Below are 11,777 nucleotides of genomic sequence, written 5' to 3'. Positions count from 1 at the left end.
ACCGGGGCCGCGGCGACCGTCTGTTGACTCAGCCTGCAGCCCGCCCATTCACACCGACGCGTTAATACCGCGGTTAATACATCGACATCGTTGTGAAAGATACGCGCGGACTTTGCTCGCGCACCCGCGACGATCAGCGGCGAGTCGCATGAGGCGAAATCGACGATAGGGGCCACGTCAATTTCGGCGAGTCGTGATTGCGACGCGGGGGGTAACCGAGCGACCTTATCTCATTGTTCACAAGATAAACCTATCAATTCCCCTCCCCCCTCCCTCTTTCCCTCGTGAATCAACACGAGTCGACTTTCGTTTTGTCAACAGGATGTCTACGAAAATCGACGATTTCTAGTCGCGCAGAGTGTAAGGTCCAGAGGGTATAATACGCCACGACACAACGTTCTTGTTCCTCAGTTTTCTGCAGCATCCAAATTATTTCTAGCAATTAGTCCGAGGAAGTTATTGGTCGCAGACTGTCGGTTTTTGTAGAACTAAAGTAATTCTTACAAGTTCCTCTTGGCAGTGTAACATCTACACTCCTGGCTATATGTATTTCATAACGAATTGCCGTTCAATCAGTTCCACGTCGAATCGATTGGACACTGGCTCGTCTGCTAAGGCGACTCTTACGAGGCTGACGAATACGCGACAAACCGTTATCAGTCTTCTTCTCTGTGCTGGTGATACTCATGGAGGGGTCCGGAGCGATAGCGCGAGCATATATAAGCCTGTACATTCGTCATTGCCAGCAGTTTAATATTCCCTCACGTTTCGTTTCGTTGGACTTAGCGTCAGTACGGCATTCTGGTCACGTCGAACTTTCGTCTCGAGCGAAGATAATTTAAAAAAAAAGAAGTACGGTAAATAAATAGCTATAGAGATCCTCCAGCGTAAAGAGGCCCGGACAAGGCGACGTGCCGCTGCAGCTCAATCTCGGCGAAGATTCATCGCGCTTCGTCCACGATCTTTACGCCTTCTTCATCCTCCTCTTCGACGCGTCGCTTCCACCGTCAGCAAGCGCGGCAAGCAACACGCGACCAGGAAAGATGGGACTCTCTTAGCGCCGATCGAGTCGGTCCCGCGATTTACCGTCGTCCAAATCGATCGCTGTTCTACTCCGAGTAGAACCCGCGTCGGGCTTGAACCACTTTCGACCCATTGTTAAACGAACTCGGTCAAGATAACACGCGCGGAGACTGTCTTTGAAAGTGCGACGGCAGTGTCTTACGTTTCTTTCGCCGCGATCGTCCAGCCCAGTTATGTTCTCGATCAAGTACAGCAAGCAATTTCTGAGCTACCGTATACTCAAGTCCAACCGGTTCAAATATATCTGACGATACGGACTCGGACTACGTGGTAGAGGGTGCGCGCAAGGTGGTGTGTGTGTATTGTACCGCGGGCGACTTGTCGTACCTACGGTGCTCAGGAAGAGGCGGCTTGCCCCAGAGCAAGACCTGGAAAGTCTTGTGTCAGAGTTCAATGGCCGAATCGGTTCGCACGACGACGCGAGCCTGAGGAAGCTGACGGCGACGACGCGACGGAAGACCGGCGTCATCGAAAATCGCTAGTGAGGCGAATCTTTCGAGGGCAAGGGGCACGCGAGAGATCGGGAGGGAAAGAGATTGTTGCAAAACAAACGGAATTGGTAATGACGATTGGTCGTTTCGTCGTTGAGGAAATTTGTGATCGGATAAACGAAGTATTATAGCTTTTGGATTAAACAATTGCGAGAAAAGCGGCGGAGATCCAATCGATTACGACAACGAGTTATTTCGTTAAGCGAGAAAAAGTCTCGAGCGAGAGGACTGAGAAATTGACAGTCAGAACTAATTAATAATCAGAATTCTTTCAAGCCGTGAAAGGCATTGCCGTGGCAGCTGCGACTTTGTTGTCGAGGAGATTTTCAAGCGAGAGAGTAAATTGAATATTAGTCGTTAGCGAGGCGAAAAATTCCCGAGAAGGCTCCCTCCGAGGGACGCGATTTTTCCAGAGCAAAAAAAAAACGACATTGCTCGAGGATAATGCGTGTGTACGTCAGCTTGTGAAAGATCATTAGAGCGCAGATCGTGCGGCGGGATCGGAGTTGAGCGAGTGGAAAGCAACCTCGGGGATTCCTTCAAGAGAGGCACCGGACGCGACTTTTCACGACGCAATCGTACGCTCGCGTGTGCCCGTTCGCACACGCGCGCGCACACGGGGCCTGCGTAAAACGCGCGTAATCAGGCCTGCATAAAACGCGAATTAAACGGAGTCGCTAATTAAAGCGACGATCGAGCGAAATCCGCACGTCTTTGGCAAGTCGGCGCTGAGAATCGATTCAAGTCGGGGGCAAAAGTAATGAAAAATATGATCGTTTATGTTCCGGGCAGAATGCCAACTCACGTTGGTCCCTACGGCGCCGCTCGTTACCCGGGCACCCTGCTAGGAGCTGTCCCGGGTTTTTACAGCCCGGTTACCGGCTACTCCACCAGCCCGGTCTCGAGCTACTACGGGAGCATCCAGCACCAGCCACCGCTGGATCTTCCGGTTTGGCCGCGGAGGATGCCGGCCGAGGAGGAACTAGGGGCCTCGCCGACCGCTAGCTTGGCCGGGCTGGGGGTGTCCCCGGGCAACGGCGGGCCCCCGAGCCCGGCGCACAGTGACTCGGACGCGTCCAGCTCGAGTTTGGAACTGGGGACCATCAGGACCGGTGAAAACGCCCAACTAAAATGCAGGTGAGAACGAATGAACGGTTTGACATTTGTATTTAACTTGCGCGTTACTTGCGCGGCGCGATATAAACATCGCCAGGCAAAAGTTATTAAAGAATTGTTAAATATATATTGTAGGGCTGAGAAAATTATCTGAATGAAAATTACACGCTCTAACGAATCTCCGAGACGTCACAGGCTATCGCCGGATCGGGCGTCACTTCTCGACGAGTGCACTGCGCTCATTGTCAGTATCATTGTTATCAAAAGACCAATTGAGATAGGAGCGAGAGAGAGAGATAAAACCGCGGCACCGTGTTATTTTGAAGAAATCTAGAATCTTCGTCGAGCGTCACCGGGTAAAGTCGGTGCTTCTGCCTTCAGCTGGATTGGATTACTCGAATCGTATCAAACTTGGCATTAGTCTAGCGCTTGTTTACAGTTAAGAGCGTTATAGTATGTGAATAGTTTCCCGCTACGGTTTCGCCGAGGGTTTCGCGTTATCTAAATGCAACGCGGATTTTATGCGTCGGTCGGTACACGCGAATCCTCATTGACGTCGTCTACTCTTATCGCAAGACAAGCCGCGTAATCCCGCCAAGTTTTTCTATTTGTCTTTCTCGCGCGCGTTTATCCGAATCAATTGTTTTATCTTAATCCACGCCCGCACTTTTCCCACCTGTTTATCTTATCTCCTTCCCGCCTATATACACCGATATTTTTCGACGTGCGCTTTTCCGACGAGATACAACTTTATCTGATGAATTCTATTGTAAAACGAAAGCAAAACCGTGTCTCCTCCCCCCCCCCCTCGCGTCTCCATCGTCAAAGAACCGTTCGCGACGACCCAGCGTCGTCATCTCGCTTCCGTTTGCACTTAATCGTAGACATTGTATTCCTCTTAAACGGCGCTAATTTATCTCCCTCGATATAGATGCGCACATGCCCATGCGCGCATCCACACGTGCCAGTTACACACCAGTTACAACCAGTTTTCCGTATCTCGGCTGATACCGCGGAGGTCTTGGCTGCTTCTCGGTTTACCCGAAGAAAAGTCCGTAACTCATCTCGACAAGCGCATCCACCGTCTCGAAACGCGCCGAGATTAAGAGCTCGACTCGCGGACTCGTTCCCTTGGCGCGTTTTTGCGGAATCCAAATCTATCCGGCGCTCTCCCCCCCGCGGGAGGAGGCTCGGTATCTCTAGTGGTAAACAGGTTCGCGGCTGGCTCGGTTTATATTCAAAGTCTACGCGCGCTCGATGAAATTTAGACTCGATACGATAGCAATCGCCTTCGGATAACGAGCGACATGAAGGAAGCCGTTAATTTCGTGAAGCGGTGAATCACTTGGCTCCGCCGCGTGCTGTCTACGCGCTCGAAAAATTTTCGTTATAATTAATTTATCCTCACGTCGGAATCCCAACGTCACCGCCTCGACGTTGTAACGAATAAAGGAACAGCAATGGGTCTTGCTTGCTATCGCGGCATTTCGGAGTGACTGTCGTGCGCGTCGCTTCTTTCACGCGACGGACACGTGAAAGCCCGAGCACTCGCTGTGATCGCGGAGAGCATCATTCTTCCCTATCAAGACACTTGTCCGTTACATCAACCATATATTTCTAAATTTAGCTTCTTTTACTACGCAATCCATCTGGTTTTGTAGAAAATACGGTTGACTTAAATACATACAGCGCGTTATTTTAAGGTCACATTTGGCAATGCGGAGTCAATTTATAATGATGTTACACGTTGCGAAGATATTTTGTAGTTTGAACAATTCTCGCCGCTTCCGGGTCAAATATAAATGAAGACGAGAGGGTATTTAGCCAATCAAATCGTTCAGGATTACCTTGATCCGTGGAATAGTACCAAACTTCAGTTTCCCTCCCTCTCTCTCTCTCTCTCTCTCTCTTGCAATAAACTGATGTCAAACGACGGCAATTGCAAAATGGCCGCAATTGGTATCAATTGGACGAGCCAACTCGAACGCTCATGTGACGCAAATTATATTTCGATATATTCCAAAGCGGCTTGAAGCGGCTATATTTGCATATCGTCTTCGATCAGTTCCGCTTGCGCAGAGCGGCGGCCAATTAAAACAAGTCTGACAATAAAGTTCGTCGCGTTCTTCCCGCGGTCTAACACTTTTCGCGCGCTGAAAAAATTAAGTCGCTCCTCTCTTACAGATGGCAAAACTGCGGCCGATGGTTCACGTCCCTGGAGCAGCTCGCAGGACACGTCGCGAGATTACACGCCGCGCCCGGTTGGAAGGGTCTGTTTTACTGCGGATGGGAGGGATGCGCGAGAGGCGAGCGTGGGTTTAATGCCAGGTAAAATTCCTCCGGGTGTAATGATTGTGCGCGCGTAACGTAGAAATCACCTTTGCATTCTTGACAAACACTCGTGTCTCTCTTTCTCTCGCGCAGGTACAAGATGCTGGTCCACGTACGGACACACACGAACGAGAAGCCGCACCATTGCTTCCAATGCGACAAGAGCTTTAGCAGAGCCGAGAACCTGAAGATCCACGCGCGTTCCCACACCGGTGAACGCCCTTACGTCTGTCCCGTCGAGGGCTGCAAAAAGGCCTACTCGAATTCCTCGGACAGATTCAAGCATACTAGAACCCATGCTGTGGATAAGCCGTATTACTGCAAGGTGCCGGGCTGCCCGAAGAGGTACACCGATCCATCATCCTTGAGGAAGCACGTCAAGACCTACCGCCACTACGTGAACAACAACGATAAGGTGCAAGAGAAGAGCTTCGACGACAGCAGCGTCCAGGAAAAAACGAGATTCGACGCTAATTCGCCCGACAAGCAGAGCAGTAGCGCGCATTCCGAGTCGGACAAGAAAGACTCCAGTATTGAGAGCAGCGTCTCGGGTTGTAGTCCGAAGACCAGCAACAGCTTCGAGGAACAGAGAAACTTCGTCGAGTGGAACAACATGTACAATCTCCAGGAACAGCGGAAAGAACAGGAGCAGGTTACCCCGCCGAAACCATACGAGCAGGATATGAAGATCTATCCGAGGATGTATGACGATAGTTACATCATACCGGACAGGATTCAAGTGAATCCCATGTACGCTTCCGGCACCACCATCATCAAGGATTGCTCCGTAACGTTGTCGCCGCATGCGAGTCCGGGTCGAATGTCGGACTCGATGCCGCGTATTGGAATGCAGTCGACGCCCATCAAGACCGAGGAGCCCATGGAGTACAGCGTCGCTAAGACCACCACGGTAGACTACAGGAACATCGAGTCGATCGTCAACAGTACGCCCTGCAAAAAGGAGAGCGCGGTTAGCTGCGATCCTGTGAGGCATTCGGTGATCAAGCGGGCGGAGGATCTGAAGATGGAGGTGGAGCAGACGCCGCTCAAAGAGGAACTGAAGGATACCAGCGGCGACTGCTGCTGCCGGCACAAGTGTTGCGTGCACAGTAACGACAGCATCCTGCAGAAGACCAAGATCCTCTCGGACCTCATTCTCAAGACGCAGAACCCGCTCTTCCGGCATCTATTGGGCTCGATGGACGGACTGGAGAACATGTGGAGCAACATCGTGGACGCGAGTAGCACGTGCGGCCAAGACCTCAGAGTAAAGAACGAGAACGTTACCGAGATCGAGCAAGACTTGCCACTGGACCTGACGATCAACAAATAACGAACAATCGGCTGTCAACGTACCAAAAAGCTCGTAGTTGTCAATATGAATTTTATCTTTATCATTTGACAAGATCCGAATTAAACGAAACGCCACGCATTTTAGACGCAGTCGATCGAAATGATCATTAATTGACCGACAAAGCATTATTAATTTATCACCGAATCAAAAGTTTCGATCGCATTGTGAGGCCAAATATATTTTTATAATTTACAATGTGAGAAAAATGACGAGATGAAAGCAATCCAAGATTGAACAACGAATTTGCTCAATCCGTAGCTACCTAAAAAGTTGCGCTAATCGAACCGTAAATCAATGCTAATGAGAGCTAATCGATTACTTGGAGATAACGTTCGCTTTTGAAATTGACTACCAAAATCGGATTAGGTAGCTGAAACAACAATGAGAGTTAAACTTATTATAAGGCTGTAAATATATCTGAAAAGTACGTAAAGAAATGCGAGACAATTGGCTTCTGCCCGGTAATTTATCTATTAGAATTCAATTTGAAGAGTTATAGTTTTTATTAAGTAAGACGCTTAACCATCATATCTCAGTACCCTATGTAAACAAAACATATGTATCATATGTATATAGAGATTTATATGTATGTATATGTATGTGTGGCGAGTCAATTGATAAATGAGATAATATGAAGTGAAGTACCCAGAGAACATTAGGACGTCCTCAAAAAGGCTTCGTAAATCACCCGAGATATAAAATTGTTCAAAAGAGGACTTTCACTTTTAGTCACATTTTCACTTTTAAACATATTGCGAGGTGAACGTTAGAACGGAAGCGCGTTGACAAAAAATATTAAGAGCGCCTAGTATTGTTTATATATAAAATAATTTGATATTTATATTATTTTGTTAACGATATCTCTCATTTCACATATATATATGTGTATAAGATAGTAACTGATTTATAATATACATATATATGTAGAAGCATATTATGCATTTATTATAGCTGATATAATAATGTATATATACTGTAATAGATAATCAGATCAGAGTTTTTGACGTTAACAAAGTTATGTGAGTATGAAATTTTTATTTTGATTTATCAAATTGCTTCAGTTTATCTTTTTCTTGTTAATGCGTTTCCGGAAAGCTTCGCTTTAATGGTGTTATTGTGACACTGGATGATATAATAAAAGTGTAGAAATACCAGATTTTAAATAATAGCAAAATTCTCATAAACTATATTCGGATCGGCCATGTTATGTATTTCTAATGAGTAAACAATCGGTAATGTAAATAGTTATGTACGCTCCACTAAAAGGTCTTATTTAAAAACTTATATTTTGAACGTCTTTTCAGCAAGTCTTTAAAACGTCTTCTAAATACACGTGTTGTCTGAGGTGCCTTTCTCTGATAGCGAAATGTTTAACGATGTGAATTAAATAAAGCGAAAACCATTATTTATGCGTTGTTTATTCTTCTCCCTTCGCGGTAATTTATTTGCATAATTAATCATAGCTGCTTGTAAAATTAATATCAATATTCCAATGAGAAATGATTGGTCGCGCGTGCAAAAAGTCGTCGATCGACATCTATTCGACGAATTTGGCATTAATCCAACAACTTTACAACTACAATTTCTCGTCAAGTACGTGATATTAAAGATGTTTGTGAAGCTAAGAACATGTTATACATGAAACTAATAAAAATTATATTCGCAAAAAGAATTCTGTCAATAAGTGACAGTAGTTGTGATAATAAAACATTATGAAAAATAAGAAAACCGATAAAAGCATGAGCGAAATAGTGTAGATTTGTACATATACATAAAGAATTTGATTGGCCCATTTCCTTGCATTTATTTATGGACCACTTATTCAAAAGTGGTCGCGCCCTTACTCTGTCCTTCAGAATTTGTCATCAGCTTGTCCGCATGAAGGCGTAGTCTAGCTTGAAAAGAGGCGGATGATATCTGAACTTAACCCGTCCTTCCTACTAGTGGAAAGCATAGACACATGTGGATATCTTTTCTTCCAATCATTAATCCAAAGATCACTAGTGTTACAGTCATAGAAACGTAATTTTTGCAGTTTAGAACATCGTTCAAAAATAATGCTAAATTGATCAGGCCTCTCATCATCAAGTGCCACCCAAAAGAAATGTAACTCTTTCAAGTTTTTACCCAGCGTTAGTGATTTCAGATTAAAATCATCGAGGAATATATGGGACAAATAGATATATTCCAGACGTTGACAAGAAGAAAGTAATCTTCTCAAGTTATCGGCAGTGTCACCTGCATAATTAAACCTGTAATGAAAACTATATTATTAATACATTACTTCAATAGATCGTACATAGAAATCAATGTAAGTTCTTCAAGATGTCCACAATAGAAGAAGAAAACAAATTTTGATAAAAAACACGTTAACATATGTTATTTTTAATGTAGCACTAACCTAAGGTCCACTTTCCGCAAATTTCTACATTCAGCGAGGGCATTAATACCCCGCGATGTAAGGTGATGTGCTTTGTGCAAATTTAATATTTCCAAATCTGGACAGAAATTTTTCAGCTCTATTAAAACTGTATCTATATCTTTCACATTATTTATATGTAATGCACGAATCCGTCGATTTTTTTCCAGTATTTTGCAAAGAACACTAGCTTCTGTATGTGTACCACGAAGGTTTAAGTATTCCAAACCTTCTAGTTCTTTGAGAAACAACAATGCTTTGTTACTTATTTCTGCGCAACCAAATTCTAGATCCAATTCTAACAAATGTATTGGTTAAATACAATTTACCCATAATAATGCTGACACAGATATATCCATATAATATATATAAATACCTTTCAAATTTTTGCATGTTTCAGAAATAATTTTAAATACGGGATCATAGTCAATATATGAATGCCTAAGAAAACATCTGTTTAACTTTAAATGTGTTAAACGCTTGCTGCAAACCTTAAGAAATTCCACGAAAGCCCCAACAGGAAATGCGCTTGAAGTAAGATCCAACCGTTGCAATTTTTTACATCTTGATTTAAAGTAACAAAATATGTCACAAATATAATCAGCTTTGCGTACATTGCGCACGTTTAAACATGTATAGAGTGTAGAATCTCGTGTCAAAGTATTGAAGTGCCTGTTTACTTGGCTCATGCAACATAACGACGTCAAATCTAAATATTTTAGTATCATTAGTTGTACTTCATCCTGCAATTATATAAAATTTCAATACATAAGATAATATTGTAATAAATAGTACTACGAGACGTGGATTTCTCAGAATACTTACAGAAAGCATTAAGAAACTGCCACATGATGGCTTCTTGGATTTATTAGAAATTTGTGTAGGCTTCACATAATTTGTTTGATAAGCTTTAAACGAAAGATGGAAAAGCTGTCTATAATTACGGGTTGCCTTCAGAGATACTTTTTTCCGCTTCAAATTACTCGTAGAAGGATCTTCTACATTGTTGCAACTAAAATTGGAAAAAAGTTATTTTCATTATTGAGAATATATAAAAACATGGATATATTACATAATGTTGATGATTTGTAAAAGTATACCTTTTAACAGTAATACAGTATTTATCAAAATCTTTTTGAAGGTAGGCTATATCTAAATGTGCATTTTCGTAATCTGCCGTCAAATTACAAACACCCGTGTGATATTGGCGAGAATGGTTGCAAGTAAAACTGTTCAAAAAATCAACGAAACATGTTCTAGGACTGTTGTGAGAACAAAAAATTTTTTCTGATATGCCAATAAGCATTATAGCATCTAGTTTCGTGTAATAGATACTTGGGCTGAACTTGAACTGTAATTTGATCAGTTTGGTTTTAAAGTTACACGACTTTAATGGCGGAGAAAATAATCTTGATTTCGAGGGCAAAGACGCAAGCCTGCCACCCCACAACTGAAACCACTGCAAGTTATGAGAATCTTGAGCCCAAATTTTAATTATCCTCCCAGGATTATATATTTCGTACACAGAGATTCGGATTGGATATACGGCTTCACGAAACTCGATTTCTTCGAAAGAGAAAATATAATTATACACTCTTCTCAACACAAGTGTATATTTTTAAACAATATCTTATTTCTTCCATTATGAAGTGAAATGTCGCATACCAATATAATTATTTTCATTCTCGATGAATTGCTCGATGATTGAGTTATCCCGTGAACAATAAAGTATTCTTGAATGCGTTTCGTCTTGCCATGGAGACGTAGAGATATCGAAGTCAAATTTACACTGTATTAAAAAGTCAGAAAACATGAAATACCAAAAATGTTGTAGCATCTCGTTAAAAAATTTTCCATACACAAAGTGTCCGACGTGAGACTAACTAACCAAACTAGAAATACTAATACACACAAGAACACTTAAGCAGAAAAACTTAAGACTTAAGGGAAATGACCAATGGCTGTCGAGAACGTAAGCAGCCGTTTTGAAACTTAAGCAATGCTGAAAATTCCGATTGGTTGAAATTCTTCAGTCTTAAGTTAAACTACTCAAATTTTTTCGTCTATTCGGATCTTAAGTTTTTCGGGTGTTTGGGCTTTCCCGGTTCGAAAGCCCATCGGGCCTTTAACCAATCACAGTCGAGAACTTCAGCACTCATTTTGAAACGTAAGCTACGCCGAGAATATCATATAATATGACTTTCTTACGGCTTGAGTCTTGCTGCTGAAACTTTTTTGTGTGTATTGTAGACTAGGACTAATAATAACAGATAATATCAAGGTATACACATACATTAGCATAATCTGGAAAAATGGTAGGTGTCCCAATTATGTCAGAGACACTATAAAATACTCCAGGTAACTCATGATTCCCGGGGAAGGCTTTTTCCACAAATTGATAAATGAAGTCAACACGATGCCTCTCTCCAGCGGTCACTTTGCCGACATAGGGATAGCGGCTACAACTCTCAGGATATAAAAATTGATGAGATGTCATATTCACGGGATTTCTGAAAGAAAATAATAATGAAATTTTTAAATAATAGATTAGAAAATAATAGATTTCTGAAAGAAAACAAAAGATAGCGAGTAAATGAAAATTAAAATGTTTATTCTTTTTAATCTTCTAACTTTGACTATTTACATAATTTTAACATTTTGATTTGATTGACTCTTACACTGCAATGGGCTTTTCATATAACTCTTAATTTCACCGTTTTACTTGGCGTGACGAACTTATTCACGTTTTACTTTGGATATGGATATGCCTCTGGTTATTGCACGATGCGTCCCTTGCGATACTGTCCCACGACGATAATTTTAGTAACTGTATATTTCCACCGGTTTATTTAATTTTTAATTATAGCTTTTTTACACAATTTGTTGAGCTGACAAAGACTGAGTAATAAACGAAACGTTCGCGTATATGATTGTTCAAATATATGTTGTCAAATGTATTTGTTTCACCTCATGTAGCATGTCA

The 11,777-nt window shown here is 42.7% G+C and overlaps 2 protein-coding genes across 2 annotated transcripts; one reads left to right on the top strand and one right to left on the bottom strand.

The window, feature by feature from the left end:
- The first annotated feature begins 720 nt into the window (after nt 1-720).
- Nucleotides 721-7,016, top strand: LOC105564778 (Krueppel homolog 1-like). The gene is made up of 3 exons (XM_012017426.1): nt 721-2,711; nt 4,875-5,018; nt 5,115-7,016. The coding sequence occupies exons 1-3, from the start codon at nt 2,335-2,337 to the stop codon at nt 6,352-6,354; spliced, it is 1,761 nt and encodes a 586-aa protein (XP_011872816.1). The 5' UTR covers nt 721-2,334; the 3' UTR covers nt 6,355-7,016.
- A 270-nt stretch (nt 7,017-7,286) lies between these two features.
- LOC105564777 lies at nt 7,287-11,616 on the bottom strand. Its single transcript, XM_012017425.1, has 7 exons — nt 11,473-11,616; nt 11,088-11,304; nt 9,894-10,583; nt 9,620-9,763; nt 9,171-9,537; nt 8,777-9,092; nt 7,287-8,627 (listed from the first exon to the last, which is right to left on the bottom strand). The coding sequence occupies exons 3-7, from the start codon at nt 10,098-10,100 to the stop codon at nt 8,267-8,269; spliced, it is 1,395 nt and encodes a 464-aa protein (XP_011872815.1). The 5' UTR covers nt 10,101-10,583; nt 11,088-11,304; nt 11,473-11,616; the 3' UTR covers nt 7,287-8,266.
- Nucleotides 11,617-11,777: the final 161 nt, after the last annotated feature.

This window comes from Vollenhovia emeryi, unplaced genomic scaffold (assembly GCF_000949405.1).
Source record: "Vollenhovia emeryi isolate VEMERY1.0 unplaced genomic scaffold, V.emery_V1.0 DF939159.1, whole genome shotgun sequence".
Taxonomy (NCBI): Eukaryota; Metazoa; Arthropoda; class Insecta; order Hymenoptera; family Formicidae; genus Vollenhovia; species Vollenhovia emeryi.
Note: the sequence above shows the minus strand (reverse complement) of the source record. Positions and strands in the feature narration are given on the sequence as shown.